Source organism: Chlorocebus sabaeus, chromosome 6 (assembly GCF_047675955.1).
Source record: "Chlorocebus sabaeus isolate Y175 chromosome 6, mChlSab1.0.hap1, whole genome shotgun sequence".
NCBI classification, from domain to species: Eukaryota; Metazoa; Chordata; class Mammalia; order Primates; family Cercopithecidae; genus Chlorocebus; species Chlorocebus sabaeus.
In genome coordinates, this window is record NC_132909.1 from 18036036 (window position 1) to 18052341 (window position 16306).

General features: G+C 50.2%; 1 protein-coding gene across 6 annotated transcripts in view; it reads right to left on the reverse strand.

The window, feature by feature from the left end:
• Nucleotides 1-1953: 1953 nt before the first annotated feature.
• Nucleotides 1954-16306, reverse strand: part of HNRNPUL1 (heterogeneous nuclear ribonucleoprotein U like 1) — a 47133-nt gene continuing 32780 nt past the window's right edge. For 4 of the 6 annotated variants that reach the window (XM_007996892.3, XM_007996888.3, XM_007996890.3 and 1 more), the window contains exons 9-15: nt 15807-15929; nt 15581-15709; nt 8553-8721; nt 6965-7249; nt 5655-5944; nt 3707-3928; nt 1954-3126 (exon numbers count right to left, since the gene is read on the reverse strand). In XM_007996892.3, the coding sequence (XP_007995083.1) occupies nt 3010-3126; nt 3707-3928; nt 5655-5944; nt 6965-7249; nt 8553-8721; nt 15581-15709; nt 15807-15929 (1335 nt within the window). In that variant the 3' untranslated portion in view covers nt 1954-3009. The remainder of the gene's footprint in view (nt 3127-3706; nt 3929-5654; nt 5945-6964; nt 7250-8552; nt 8722-15580; nt 15710-15806; nt 15930-16306) is intronic. The other 2 variants (XM_007996889.3, XM_073016427.1) reach the window with 1 other exon arrangement.

Below are 16306 nucleotides of genomic sequence, written 5' to 3' on the forward strand. Positions count from 1 at the left end.
CCCTGTCTCTGGCTGGCATGAGATGGGTGATGAGATAGAACTTCCCATTTTGTGTTCCCAGGACCTGGAGGAAATCCGCAGGTGTGAAACAAGACAACTGTGGTCCTTATTTCCCTGTGGGATGGGTGGGGCTCTATTTAGGTGTTACCAGCATAGTAGACAGACATGTCACCAATAACCACTCAGTGGTCAGGGCTTTGATTGATAGATCCAGAGGGCTGAGGGAGCTGCCCACCCCAGGTTGGAGGGTCAAGGAAGGCTTCTTTCTGGGAGGGGACCCTCAAGCTAAGACCTGAAGAACGAGTAAGAGCTGGGTAAGAGGAAGGTAAGGAAGAGCCTTGAGGAGGATGGCAGGTACAGACAGTTCTGGTTGCTGCAAGCACTTCAGTACTGTCAGGGCGTAGGAAACGAGCTCTAACTTGAAAGCCATGATTGGGCTGTGGAGGTTTTGAGAACCTCATGAATTTTTATGCAATTCCATGTGCCTCTGTATTCTCCAATGCAGTGGTTCATGGCACCATTTGTGGGTTCCAAAAAGGATTTATGGCTCCTCAGAACTAAATAACCACTGATTTGATATTCAAAGGGGGAGCAGAAGAAGATGGAGCCAGCGAGGTTACCAGGTGCTAGGCCATGCAGGACCTCCATAAGCCATAGTAAGTGGCTTGACTTCTATATTCTGAAGGGAGTGGGCAAGGGGATCAAGGGACTGGAGATGAGACGTGTGTGAGGACGACTGTGGCTGTGAAAAGAGGAAGAGCTTCCTCATTTGCATTCCCTTAAGGTCTGGCGATGTGGAAGAAAGCCAAGGAGGTCCCTATTTACCACCCCAGATACCTAGGCACGGTGCCTAGGCATTACCCGGAGAGACCAGCAGAGGGCGCTGTAGCCCAGCACATGGACATGCAGGGAAAAGCTTTCCAGACTAAAGGCCCTAGCCTCTCCCCGCCACCTCCTCTCTGGGGCACTTTAGGGTCCTTTTAGCCACCAACCTTGGTTCCTTCTCTCTTTCTGATGCCCTACCCGAGATTCTGAGACTAGTCAGCTTCCCTCCCTTGTTTTTGTTGCCCATCTCCCCTTCACAAGGCTCTGAGCTCCCACCAGGGAAGATTGGGCCTGAATTGGTTCTCCTGTGGCCCAGCATTGTCTCCCACAAGGAGCCAGGAACACAGCATGTACTGAGGGAATGAAGACGTAAGGTTGCTAAGGAGGACGATGGGCCATAGGGATGCAATCTGGAGTCTTTTACCCTGGCTCACTCCTCCAGGAAGCCCTCCCTGCACACCAGCCCAGGCTCTCACAGCTGACCACTTCGTGCTGGCAGGTCTTTGTTCTCTCTGGAGTGGGAGCTCTGTGAGAACAGGGTCCAGGACTGCCGTGGCCATACTGTGTCCCCAGCACTGTCCAGCACAGCTGAAGAACACAGCAGGTGGCTCACACACACTGGCTGAAACATGAAGCTCCTGGAATCCTCATGAGCCCCAACCACAGAACAGGCAGTAACTGTCCTCCGTGCTACACACAGGCCAGGTCTGAGGCAGGTGGTCTGTGGATGCCCAGTGATGATCCTGAACCAACCAGCCCTGGTCTCTGCCCCATCAGTCCCACCCATCCCTCCACCTAGAGGCCTGTTCCATGTCCTTTACTCAAAAACTCCTGGAGGGATTTTAGACCGTGAGAGGTAGAGAACCAGAGAAGCACTTTAAAAACGAACCAGATGATTATACACCAGGGACCCTTGTTTAAGTGTGCATTTTTGGCACCAAAATCGGGGCCAAGCATATGAATCCCTCAGTAAGTTGGTTTAATGAATGAGTAAATAATTTCCCTTTAAAAGGCCCCCACCCCAATTAACGGCCAACTGCAGTTAACACTTCAGGGTTTTAACCCTGCTTCCTTCCTGCTAGGAGGTGCCATGTCATTTATTCAAAGAAAACAAAACGAAACCAAACAAAACAGGGCAAACACATTTCTTAAGTGCAGTTTGTTAAAATCATGTTAAAACATATGAGTCAAGGGGAAGTAAAAATAAAGGGTATCACTGTAGGAAAAGCTTTTGGGTCTGGCACCTGGGAGACCACCGGAGAGGAGGCAGTGGGAGAAACTTCAAGTTCTGAAGGGAAGGAGCCCCCCAACCTCCCCTCCTTCCCTCTCACCCACTGAATCCCACCAGAAACTACCAAGACGCCCGGAATAAAAGGTTTCAAGTTCAATAGTCACACTCTCTCCAAATACAAAAAGCAGTTACAATTCAACTGAACACAGAAGCTTGTGTGCAAAGTTATGGGGAACTGGGGCATCGTATAAAAAGTCGGGTTAAAGATGATTCTGTGGTTTGGTTTTGTTGTGTTTTGTTTTGTGGCTCTTCCTCAGTCACCTGAACTCAGGAAAGAAATGCTTATCTTGATGAAATATCAACAGCCGACCCACAGTAAAAACAGACAAATTCTAAAAATTAAAAAAAAGCGCATAATTACCAAAAAAATATGTCACTGCTTCCTCCCTCCCCATTTTGCTCTTTAAACTTTTTTTTTTTTTTTTTAAAGTTTTGATTTTTTTTTTTTTAATCCTGAAAAGTAGACAGTAAAACAGCTCCTGGGAGAATTTACAACCAACTGCATGAGGGTCTGGGAAGCTGAGGGGTTGGAGCAGGGTTGGGAGAGTGAACAGGAAGGGATTCTCCCCTCAGTCACTGTAGCCTCACTGTATGACCAAGGGAGGCGGGGATTATTTAGTCAAAAAGGAAGAAAGTAGGAAGAACAGGAAGTGGAAGGTTGGGGAGGTGGGGACAAACAGAAAATAAAAGGTCATTGTTGCCTGTTTGAATCCAGAGAAAAATGCCTGGCCCTATGGAGGGGAAGGAAGCCCCTCGGAGGGGAGGCAGTGGGCTGGAGGGAGGCAGCCCTGGGATGACCCCATCCCCAGCACCACGGGATCTGGCGGGGGCAGAGGAGGGGCAGAGGCAGGCGCTGGTGGAGGAAGCCGGCAGGGGCCTCTGGGTCACACTGGCTACTGTGTGCTTGTGCCACCCTGTGTGTTCCCGGAGTAGCTCCCATAGTCGTAGTTCCCGTAGTATGGCGGCCACTGGCCCTGGTTCTGATAGTACTGGTTCCACTGCTGGGCATACTGGGGAAAGAAACCAAGAACACCAAGTTGTCCTGCGTCTAACCCACATTCAGCCTCCCCACCAGCCCACTCTCCTCTAGGGCAGAGACAGGTGCAGTGACAACAGGTGAACACAGGTCCCCTGGCAGAGAAATCAAGGCACCTCGGGAAGACCTGATGCCACACAGGTAGGCAGTTAGGGACTGAAGCCCAGGTCTCAGCTTATCAACCCAGTGCCTTTTGGGTATAGCTAGATATCATAGTCAAAAGATTTAGTAACAGGTATGGGGGCCTGGGCACCAACCTGCAGCAGGATTTGGAGCCCCCTGGCTATGGTGCTGAAAGAGGGCTCTGAGGCCACTGCTACTTAGGCCAGCCCTTCCCCTTTGCTTGCTGGACTGTGGAGGGGGCTAGGATACCAATTACCTAGCAACCAGTGCAGAAGTGTTGACCAAATGGAATGGCTGCACCAAATGAATGCCAGGCCAAGGCCAGCAGGCTGTCTTTTTAGGGATAACCAGGCACTTGAGTCTGGGAATACACACCCAGGAGGGGCCCATGGAAGTCTCTCCATCCAGTTGGCCCCCGGTCTGGCACCTACCTGCTGATACTGGTTATAGCTGGGCTGAGGGTAGGTCTGTGCGGTGGGGGGTGGCGGTGGGGTATAGGGAGCTGGGTTGTAACCGCCGTAGCTCCCATAGTTGTAGGCAGGTGGTGGTGGAGGTGGAGGCGGTGGGGCTGTGTAGCCCTGGCTGTAACCTCCCTGGTTGTAGGGTGGCTGGCTGTAACTCGGCTGGAAAGTGGAGGGAAAAAAGCCAAAGCTCTGTGAAATAGAGGAAATCTGCAGATGTGAAATGCTGGGATGGAAAAAGGGCCTTTGTAAGTGGTTGGCCCACAGGGGCCCTTCCCTTGCCTGGTGGACATTGTTTGTGGGCTGAGAAGGAGGAGAGTCAGCTCCATGCCATGGCAGGGCAAGATGAAGGGCAAGCCCCAGGGCTGTGATCTGGACTCTCACCCCAGCTCTGAGACCCCCAGGGAGCAAGGTACATGGCACTTCTTGAAATACCAGTTTTCTTTTTTATAAAATGAGAAGCACAATAGAACAAGAACAACCCCTTTAGCTTGCCCTGAGTATCCAATAAGCTTGTGTGTATAAACCACTGGGCACTCAACAGGTGGTGGTAGTTGTTACTGGAAGATCTGCTGAGAAATAGTAGTGGCAATTTACTAAGTGCTTCCCAAGTACAGGTTGGATCATTAAGTCGTTTGATCTCCATATAGAATCTGGGGGTAGGTCCCACTAGCCCCGTTTTAAAGAGAAAGAAACTGAGGCTCAAGATGATGAAACTTCTGGGCCAAGGTCACACAGCAAAAAGGACCTGACCCCAGGTTTGCCTAGTCCCAAAGCTAGAGTGCCACCCACTCCTCACAACAAACCTTGGAAGTGAGTTTTTTTTTTTTTTTTTTTGAGACGGAGTCTCGCTCTGTCACCCAGGCTGGAGTGCAGTGGCCGGATCTCAGCTCACTGCAAGCTCTGCCTCCCGGGTTCACGCCATTATCCTGCCTCAGCCTCCCAAGTAGCTGGGACTACAGGCGCCCACCACCTCGCCCGGCTAGTTTTTTTTTTTTTTGTATTTTTTAGTAGAGACGGGGTTTCACCGTGTTTGCCAGGATGGTCTCGATCTCCTGACCTCGTGATCCGCCCGTCTCGGCCTCGCAAAGTGCTGGGATTACAGGCTTGAGCCTCCGCGCCCAGCCGGAAGTGAGTTTTACTAACACCTTTATGAGGAAAACGAGGCCCAGAGACGGGAAGCTATGTGTCTAAGCTCACAGAAACAGGATGTTGTGAGGCTGGGGTTTGGATCTGTGCCCACCCAACTCTCGTTCTAGGAAATATTCTAGTTAGAATATGCTAGTTAGACTGGGCCTGGGAACCATCCATTGGTCTCCCGGCAGCTGATTCCAGGCCTGGCATGAGGAAAGTGCTCGGGAAATGGCTGTGAAATAACTGAAGACTTCTCTGGTTTACAGGAGGCTGTGCATACCAGAGCCAGGGCACTGGCTTTCCAAGAATGGGAACTGAGCCTGGAGCTGCTCAGGACTGAAGCTCTCTGTGCAGAGGGCAAGTCCTCAGCAACCTTAGAGCCCTGGTTATTATGTCCAAAAGACAAAGAGGTCAGCCAGCCTGGGCGAGGGTGACTCCAGTCAAGTGCTTTCTTGGGGATTTAGTGAGGTTACTGACACAGCCAAGAATAATGTACTTGCTGGAGGGATCAGTGCTTATAACCCATCCCCTTGAGGGTGGTGGGAGAAGAACAGGTTCTGGGAAGGTCTCCATTTACTCCTGGGTTTGGAGGGGACCTGGGAATGTGTAGCGTCCATCTGAGTCAAGATCACGGCCAGGGAGAAAGAAGGGCAGGCTAGAGGTAAGACTGAAGACCAGTAGCTGGGGCATGTGTTGATTTCCCCAGATCCGCCTCCACTTAACTTGCTCAGGTTCAAGAGCACACATGCGATTCCTACATACAAACATACACCCGTTCTCTCACCTGTGGAGGGCTGTAGCTGCTGACGGTGGGGGTGCTGGTATTGGCGCTTGAGCCAGGGATGTTGCTGTTCTTGTTGTAGGTGCTGGCCCCTGGGGGGTTCCGAGCAGGGCTGTAGCTGGGTGGTGGTGGTGGCTGCTGGGGTGGTGGCTGTGGTGGCGGAGGCTGCTGTGGTGGTGGTTGTTGCTGGGGAGCCCGGTTGTAGCTGCCTCTGTTGTTGGAGTTGTTGTTATCCCGGTTGTTGTTACCCCAGCGGTTCTGGCTATAGCCACCACCTCCGCTGCGGTTGAAACCTGCATTGGAGAAATCCAGATGAAAGGCACCATCATTCCCAAATTGCAACCCCAGGGAACTGGGCTGTCTTGGTGACTACTATGAGCTGGCATGGCCAGGCGCAGAGCCAAGAACTCAAGGTGAACAAACAAAGCATGTCCTCTGGGATTCTCTAGACCCCCGGGCATACTCCCATCCCAGCCCTTAAGACAGGTTTGTCTCATCCACTGGACGGCGAGAATGGTGAGGCAGAGACCAGGGCAGTCTTGGGTTTCTGTATCCCAGCATCTCCATAGCTGTTGAATATGCAGGAAGGAGATGCTCAAGGAGAGGAAGCTGGCAGGGCGCAGTGGCTCACGCCTGTAATCCCAGCACTCTGGGAGACTGAGGCGGGTGGATCACCTGAGGTCAGGAGTTCAAGACCAGCCTGACCAACACGGAGAAACTCCATCTCTACTAAAAATACAAAAGTAGCCAAGCATGGCGGTGCTTGTCGATAATCCCAGTTACTCGGGAGGCTGAGGTGGGAGAATTGCTTGAACCCGGGAAGCAGAGGATGCACTAAGCCGAGATCACGCCATTGCACTCCAGCCTGGGCAACAAGAGCAAAACTCCATCTCAAAAAAAAAGAAAAAAAGAGAGGAAGCTAAGCACTGGGGACATCCATGAACGAGTCACATCTAGTCCTTTTCAGACCTGGCCAAAGATGTAGCCTCCATTTCTAATAGATTTTGATCTAGACCCTATTTCCAAGGAGCTCATGGTCAGATGGGGGAAGGTTCACAAAAATGACAGCAATGTGACAGAATGTGCACTGTGATATGCAAATGGGCAAAGGGCTTCATAAGCAATGTCCAGGGAGTGGGACAGTGGGAGCGTTTCTGAGGTCTCCGTGTCTGACTTGTTTCAGTTTTCTACCAGAGTTTAACTCACAGCTGGAGCTCAGAAAACTTCAGTTGGTGATTCAATAAGCAGTCAAACAAAGCCCAGCCCCAACCTGGGAACAGAAAGTGGAGAGTGCCGTGTGCGAGATGTCTCACCTCCTCGGTAGTTGCCTCCTCCACCGCTGCCTCCCCCTCGGTTCTGGAAGCCGCCACGGTTGCCTCCAGGGGGTCCTCGGTTGTCATAGCGCTGGAAGCCACCGCCACCCCCACGGCCCCGGAAGCCACCACCACCTCGGTTGTCAAAGCGCTTTTCAGGGGGTGGCCCAGCCTTGCGGCCTTCCTCGTTGTACTGCCTCACGAGCTTGTCTGCTTCCTCCCGCTGCAGCTCAATGAATAGAACCTCATCCAGGAAGTCCCCAACATCTGGCAACGTGAAGTTGGCTAGGAGGAAGGGAGCACCCCAGAGGGAACAAGAAGAAGAGGTCAGTACCTTCTGAAGTCTGGTCCCCCCCACCCAGAAGAGTGGCCTTCCAGGAGGGAGAAGGTGAAGAAAACTGGAGTAGTGAATAAGAAAGAGGCAGACAGAAGGGCCGGCGTGGTGGCTTACGCCTGTAATCCCAGCACTTTGGGAGGCCGAGGTGGGTGGATCACCTGAGGTGAGGAGTTCGAGACCAGCCTGGCCAACAGGGCAAAACCCTGTCTCTACTAAACAAATACAAAAATTAGCCAGGCATGGTGGCGGGCACCTGTAGTCCCAGCTACTCGGGAGGCTGAGGCAGGAAAACTGGTTGAACTCCGGAAGCGGAGATTGCAGTGAGCCAAGATCGTACCACTACACTCCAGCCTAGGTGACAGGGCAAGACTCCATCTCCAAAAAAAAAAAAAAAAAAAAAAAAAAAGAGAGAGAGAGAAAAGAGAGAGAGAAAGAGGTAGAAAAAGCCCCAACTCCTCAGCCTGCTGTCAGGGGCTAACAAAGACTCCTCCCTTTTCTGAAGAGGTGGCTAAGACCCACCTAGCCACAGTGCTCAGCTCCCTCAGGCCTCACCCCAGGGAATGGGTCAAATGGACGGCATCACCATCCCTATTTTTACTGAGAAACAAACTGAGGCTTGCCCACAGTCAGCCCATCTGGGGCCAGAGGCAGGGTGAGCACGCAGGACTTTCAGCTTTAGCTCGCATACATCCTTTCCCTCATGCTGTCCGGCCCAGTCCCATCCCACCTGAAAACCCCGACACAAGGCCGGGCGCGGTGGCTCAAGCCTGTAATCCCAGCACTTTGGGAGGCCGAGGTGGGCGGATCATGAGGTCAGGAGATCGAGACCATCCTGGCTAACATGGTGAAACCCCGTCCCATCAATACAAAAAATTAGCCGGGCGAGGTGGCGGGAGCCTGTAGTCCCAGCTAGTTGGGAGGCTGAGGCAGGAGAATGGTGTGAACCCAGGAGGTGGAGGTTGCAGTGAGCCGAGATCGCGCCACTGCACTCCAGTCTGGGCGACAGAGCAAGACTCCGTCTCAAAAAAAAAACCCAAACCAAACCAAACAAAACAAAACCCCCACACAAGAGGAATGGGTAGCTTTTCCATTCACAGCTGTGGTAGACAAGGAAGGGACAAAGTAGAAGCAAAGAAAGAATAAGATCAAAAAAGAAATCATTAGGGAGCCAGGGAAGGGCAAACTGAGTAAAGAGCTTCTTCTCTCCAGGACCCTGCAGTGATGTTCCTCTGGGAAGCACTCATTTCCTACCTTTCATTTCTAAGACCGCATGATCTGGGACATCCTTCCCTTCCTCGTCGGTTCGCTTTATTGTTCGGTCTTTCAGGTCCTCGTCAGTGGGACAAATCACAATGGCTTTGCGCTGGAAGCCTTCAAATGGTCTCATTTTTCGTCTCTGGGCTGACCCATAAACATTTGTCTAAGGTAAGATAACAGAAGAGGCAAGAGATGGTACATTAAGAGTTGGTTTTTTCCTCTGAGGGGTATTATGTAGGCCAGGGACTGAGAAAAGGATATTAGTGCTCCTTGTAAGCAGAGAAACTCAGGAAACAGCTCTTCTTTACTTTGAAGATTCCTGAGTCACCCTCAGCAAATGAATTGACTTAGGTAAGTGGCTACAGACAGGCACAGGGCAAAGGACTCCTAATGGTTGGGACTCTGCTTTTTAATCCTATTTGTTCTTGGTACTGGGCCTTACAATTTCTTTCCCCTATTCTAAAAGTTAATACATACTCTTGGTAAAAAATTCACAGTATAAGGCATAAAGTTTAGAGGAAAAATCCCTGCATTCCCTTAGTGCCAGCCCTACTTCCCAGACAGAATGAAGAATGAATTTCTTCCGTGCACTTTTAGAAGTATCTATGTGATTTCTTACACAAAAAGAATTGTATTATGCACATCCTCCTAAGGCTCTTTTTCATGTAACATGAAACTTTCTCTAAAGTTTTTCTGTGCAGTATTCTTTTTTAATGGCTGTATAATACCTATAGATTAGCTATGCTGCTAATTAACCAGCTCCTTTGGACAGTTTTGTAGTTTGTTCTCATTAACATTAGTACTTTTATTCCCTCAGTCCTTCTCTGAAACATCAGCCTCGCCCACAAGCTTCTAACCAGCAAGCTCGACAGGTCAGGAGTCTCTGCTTCTCACAAGTGCAGTTTTGCTCCTAATGTTTCCTTCTCTTCCTCTAAGTGATGACAGGTGTGTCCTGGGCTGGTGCTGGCAGAGCGGTGCTCTAGCACATATGTGGTTGAGAGCAGTAACAACATCAGCTTCCATTTACTGAATACCTCCTTCATGTTGGGCCCTTTGGGAATGGGGTCTACCTCTGTTGGACTCAGGGTTCCATAGACTCAGCCTGTATACTTGAATCACGTGGACACTACTTAAAAAGTGAGCAGCCCAAACTTCATTTGAGACTTCCTGAGCCTGAACCTCTAGAAGTGAGACCCAGGCACCTATACAGGTACCCTCCCTATGGAAACTCGGGAACTCAGCAGAAACGGAGTAAGGAGTTTTTAACTGCATTTAGACAATTTTTTAGTGGCTCTAACAGACACCCAAGAAAGAAGCTACAGATGGGGAAAACAGTCTGTAAAGGGGCATGTACAAATGAACAACAAAAGAAATGTATTCTGAAGATACGGCCTAGTTGGGTGCAAAGAGTCTAGGGTCAAGTCCTGGTGTGGCTACTAACGCACCTTGGCCAGTCCTTACGGTTGCCTCATCTGTAATACGGTGTTGAAAAGCCTCCCTTCCTGGGCTGGCAAAAACTGAGTAAGAGAATGTCCATAAAGCAACTGACAAAGTGCAAGAAACTACCCAAGTAGGGGGACACAGGTGGCCTCCAGGGCGGGAGACACCTTGACGGGGACGAAGGCAGTGCACTGGGATGGCCCAGCCTCAGCCTCTGTAAAATCAAGCTCTGAAAAGGGAAAACGGCATGGATGTCTTATGGTTGCTGTGAAGACTGAATGAGTCCATGTGAGTAAAAGCCCTCATTTAAGCCCAGGCCCTGGCTCACAGCCAATACTCCACAACTGTGAGCTGCCACTGATGTGGTCATCACTGGGTAGATATTTATACTGTCATGTTGACTTGAAGCAACTCAGACCAAAGAAAAGGTTACGCTTATAGTGATCTCCCAAGCAGAAAGACAGGGACAGTGAGACAGGGTGGAAAGAACACAGGCTTTGGGGAAGAAACTTGGGCTTGAAATCCCCGCTGTACCCTTTACTATTTGTGAGACTCCAGACAAGGCCTCAAGTAGCCTGAGTCTCAAATTTCCTCGTCTGAAAGACAAGGATCATCACGCTCGTCCTGGCTCTGGAGAGGATTTGCAGATGTAAAAATCTCTGGCAAGTGCCAAGGGGGGTGGGCAGTGAAACAAGTCAATACCCAGAGTGGATATGAAAATAAGGCCTATAGGACTGACTATCCAGGAGAGGCTTCTCAGTGGAAAGTACCAAGGAAAATTGAAGCTTGAGGAAAAAACAAGGTTACAAGAGATCCTCTTCTAAGACATAGGAACAGGGTGCTAGATGTGGATTAGCCAGGGGCCAGGGACTCCAGCACAGATCTGTTGGAAGTTCTGGGCCATGGGTGCAGCTGCTTAAACTAACCAGATCCTCTGGCCCTGAACCATGCGCCAGGAAAAAATGTTCTTCCCTGTCCCCCAGGCAAAGTGTCCCTACCCCCATGAAGGAGGCTGTGGGCAGTCATGTGGGTGACAGGCACACACATACTTGTTCTTGGGGTCTTGGACACTGGCCCACAAAGAGCCCTTGGGCCACAAATGGTTTGAAAAGGAACATCATGTTACAGAGGAAAAGTTAAGTCCCCCTTCCCCGCTACTCTTCTTTGACTCCATTCCTAAAAGCAAAGCAGAACGTGGCATCTGGTCACAGGAAGAAAGAGTTTGGCTTCCTCAGCTAAATATAATTTTCTGACACAAAAGCCCATAATAGGTAGGTGCCAGGGTGAATACGACCCCAGACCATTCTGCCTTTTTTTTTTTTTTTTTTGCTCCTAAGTGATCCTACTTTGATTCCTCTGAATTGCCAGGACATGGAGTGACACGTCCTGAGGTCTTCCATGTGGTACAACCGCCCTGTCAATGTACTGATGAGAAGACAGAGAAGAGAAGCAATTCTGCCAAGACGGCTAGTCCCTGCAGCTTCATGGGATGGGAGGAATGGAGGCGGAGCAGATTGGACTCATAAATAGCTGGCCTTTGTCCTTGGAAGTGGGCAGACTCTGAGAGATGGCTTCTCAGGCACTTCGGAATTGAAGTGCTGAGAATCCTCAGCAATGATTTTTAAGACTGCGCCTCCCTCCACTTACTCCTTGGCTTGGGGAAGGGAAGAAGAGTATCTAAACCACACCAGCAGAAATGCAAATACTTGGCTTTCCTGGAGGAAAGGGAATTAGCTGCTGGTGGCTGTTGCCACAGCAAACACAGTGAGGTCACAGCCCCTGGACCAGCCCAGCACTTCTGTGGTCGCTGGGGGCTGCTGGCGGCTGTTGCTATGAGACCAGCACAACAGCTAGGTCAGCTTTTCCAGTTGCTTTCGTTCCCTCTGCCTAGCTCCTGCTTCTCCCAGTCCCACCCTGCTTGAAGATGTTGATTTTGAGAGAAAATGTGGCTGGCTGTGTTCCTTGGCCCCTGTGACATAGACTAAGGGACAAGAGTTAGGTTTCTCAGAGAAACTATATGGGGAGTTTTGGTGTGTAACAGTCTGAGGGAGAGAGGAGGGAACACAGCAGGTATGAGTGATGACGTAACAGCCCAGGCTCTCTCAAGCCCCACTGTCCCTGTCTACTGTCACTTGTCACAGCTCACCAGGGTCATACTGGCAGCAGGAGAAACCTAGCTAGATCGGAGGAGCAAAGTGAAGGCCATGATGAGGAAAGATTTGCTTTGGACTCAGAGTGAGGTGAATTCCAGTCAAAAGAACCACATTTATAGGAGAAGAACTGGTTAGAGTATGAAGAATGGAATGGGCTTCAGGCTCTAGGGATGGTTGGTCAGGGGTGAAGGAAAGAAACATCCCTTTTCCAAGGCCTGCAAATAAGACGCAGGTTACTGTGGGACACTGTTCTAGCCCTGGGTTTCTGTTTCAGGCAAAAGTGTGGCACCTGCTGACCAGGATGCAAATGAGGACTAGAATGACACGTTCTGACTGTGATGTCAACCCATCCGGCCCTGATTCTAATTGATGCCTGGCCTGGCTCTGGGCTGCTAGAGCCCTCTAATGGAACTCCTAGGCAACAGTGCCCTACTCTGGGGTGGGTTTGGGCAACATGGCCCTGCGGAGGCTCCCCAGAAGCCTCCAGAAGGGCAACTTGTTTGCCTCACAGCAGGCCACTCAGTTCCTGTTCTGTACTCCATTTTGAGGCCCTCTGGGACAAGGCCAGAAAGCATCTCATTCCAGAGGCTTCCCACCTCCAACAGAGGACCCCAAAGAGCCACCTGAAGTAATGTGGCCTTCTACTCCCCCTTTCTCTCTCCTCTGCAGCCTTTTACTAGCCAGGCAAATTTATCCATATTCCCCTGGATGAAAACCTAACCATGACTCCCACTCTCCTCAGAACAAAGCCCCAACTCTTTTAATCATCCTCTGTGCCCTGACCCAAACATTCCACCTCCAGAAAGCTTCCCCAAATTCCCACCATGGCCCCAACCATTCTAGACTATGGCTGTTTGGGAAGTCAGCAGGGCTGTGATCTATCAGCATACTGAGTGTGTGACTTAGCAGTCCGATAGTCCTCTGTAGAGGCCTCAGTTTCCTCTCTGGTCCACCTCTTTTTTCTCCTCTGATGTTCCACAGCTGTGATGCCCACATGACCTGAAGAGGCTACTCAGGTTATCATAGAATGTAGGTCAAAGCCCCCATATACCTGAGAGTTCGTGCCCAATAACATACATCCCAGGGTAGGCGTTAGAGTCCTGGCCAGACAAACGCAGAATCCTGGCTTACACTGGCCCACCTGGCTTCTGCGGACAACCTCTCCTTCCCTCTCAAGGATGAGCATTTCTGAGGCCAACCTACATAACATGAGGCCAGAAGAGCCAAATGTGGGGAGGTCTGACCACTCAGGAAAAACTAGTGGAGGCAAAAGATGGTTCTGGGCTGAGATCCAGGAACTGCAGGGACTTTGCCTGTAGTATAGGTTTCCCCTTTGGAAATTCCACCTAGCCCAGGAGACAGCTATGCATCACCAACTTACCTGTCACTGCCAAAGCTAGTGGAATGGAAGTGCCAGGATTGGCCAGGGGCCTGCTCTGAACCTTCTATACACAAACACACAACTTCCCTCTCCCTCTTTCTCATACCCAGAGTTTTCTGGAACCCACTTTTCGGGTTTAAGCCAAAACAGGTGAAACCACTGGCTTTATACTCCCTCCCTCAGCCTGAGGAGCCTATGGCTTCAGGCCCCGAGTCAATCCTCCAATCTGTGGTTAACCAGAGAACTCTCCCCTCCCCAGCCTTCAGAGTTTAGGTTCTCTGTCTCACTGTTGGCCCAGATCACTTGGCCTGACCCACATGTCCCTTAAGCAGGAGGCTGGTAGCCCCGAAGACCACAGGCATACCCGGTACAGCCCTAGACCCTGTCCCTGAACAAGCCGACAGCAGCCAAGAAGGCTGACAGTAGGTCTTCAGAGTGCAAAGCTGTCATGGGCCTGGCTTCCAGAGAAAACCCACTTCAGCATCCTGGACAGATGTTAGACGATCCACTCTAGACTATAATCATTCTACCCTGGGCCACGTATTTGAAATGGGTTTCATAGCTGATTTAACCAGCAAACCAAGAAAAAGACAGGCAAGAATACTGGCTGGGGTATCCAAAAGAGGTATGTATCCTCAGAGTATTAAAATGGTATTACTGCTCTCCCTTTCACGACAATGAGTCCAAATGGGGTCAATTCAGACTAAAATTCTAAAATGCCCTGACAAGGAGGATCAGGCAAAGTGACGCCAAGGGTTTAAAAGACAAATCTTCAAAGTTGAGAGAACATTGATTGTATACAATACTGATGGGGCCGAGCTGGGGGGATAACCATGGATGGCTTTTAGACTATCCTGTGCTCAACTGTTTTGTGTAGGATCCTCATTCCTATGTGAAGGCAACTTGGTCCCTGGTGATTTCCTTCTAACAAGCCAACTACAATTCTGACAAAGCCAAACACTGTCACCACCTCCACTCTTATCAGGAGCCCTTTAAACTTATGGTCACCAAGCACCCAGGCCTACACGTATGGAAGGCACTTCAGGAAGGCTACAAGGGCAGGATGTGACTTAGTTTACATATTTACTCACTCATAGGTTCTTAAGAAAGCACAAATGCAAGGCTAAAGGGAACAGAGGCTCATTCACAGATCCCCAAATACAGAAAATAAGGAAACACCCTTTGTTACTTGTGAAAGCTTTCAGGACAAATGTTAAGTATGACGTTGCACAGGAAATAACCATGTCGAACTCATTACTCTGAGACAGGAATCTCTAATGAGTTTTGGGTCACTCATCCTTTTGAGAATGCTGAAAGATAGGGACAAAAACATTGTCTAAGGTTTTTTTTTTCTTCTTTTTTGTAAAAAGGATACACCTGCACCTGCGTACGATATTTATGTTCAATTGCAAAGCTTCCAAGGTCCCTGATGTTAAGAACTCCACCATTAACTGAAATGTAGGTAGAAAATATGACTTAGGTATGTACCTGCCAGTCATGCGTATTTGTGAAGAGAATATGATGGAAGCAATAATAGCATTTACCTTACAGCACTGCTGTTGGCATGAAAGCTACTCTAGCTATTCTGTAGAGTATTTAACAATAATCACCAGCTACTAAGTGCCAGGTCCTGTGTTAGGTGTGCAGATGCTATTGAGATCCCTGTTTTATAAACCAAGAGATGGAGATTCAGAGGATAAAGTCAGCTGCCCAAAGGCACAGAGCTAGGGAGTAGCCGAGCTAGGATTTAAGCCCCAGTCTGTCAGGCTCGGAAATCCATACTCCTTCCATTTTGCTGAACAGTATTTACCTGATGTTCTTTGGGGCTGCTGATGAGTCTGAGTAGTAAGTAGGCCTAGATCATGATCCCAGTCTGGGCTCAGCTGTGTGCAGGACCATGTCATCATGTATGACAAGGTCTGACCCCCCGACTAGCACAGCAGTCCATCATCATTATGGGGAAAAAAGAAAGGGACCCGAGGGAGATTCCCAGGCATGCAAGGGGTCCCCACCCTTCTCCTGAGGACACAATGGTCATCATTAAGTACCTGATCTAGGATATAGTTGCGTTTCTTGCGGGCAGCAATCTGGATGAGGCGGTTGAGGCACTGGGTGGCCTGCTGGATCAGGACGTCCCAGCGGCCAGCATAGTTCCGCTGCCGGCGTAGGCCCATCACCTGCAGGCAGGAATTGGTGAGGGGTGAGTGGTTTTAGTTGCAGGGCAGCACTCAGTAGGTGGGAGGTAAGTAAGGAGAGTCCAGTGGCTGTCCTTACCCGCATCTTATCCATGATGGCATTGGTACCCAGGATGTTGTACTTCTTGGAAGGGTTGGAGGCTGCGTGTTTGATGGCCCATGTGGTCTTGCCAGCAGCAGGCAGGCCCACCATCATCAGAATCTACAAGATCAAGACAGAGAAGGTGTTGCGGCGTGGTGGTGTGGCACCACTCGCCTTGTTGGTGACTGTTTTGAGTGTGACTCTGGACCTCTGAGCTGTGGCTGCCTCTGCAAAGTGGAAGCAATAATAGCATCTACCTCACAGTACTGGTTTTGGGATTCGAAAAGATCAGGCTTGTGAGACTCTGAGCACAGTGCCTGGGACAGGGTGAGCATTAAGTCAAGTGCTGGCCAGGCACCGTGGCTCACGCCTATAATCCCAGGACTTTGGGGAAAAACAAAAACAAAAACAGGCCAGGCGGAGTGGCTCACGCCTGTAATCCCAGCACTTTGGGAGGCCGAGACGGGCGGATCACGAGGTCAGGAGATCGAGACCAT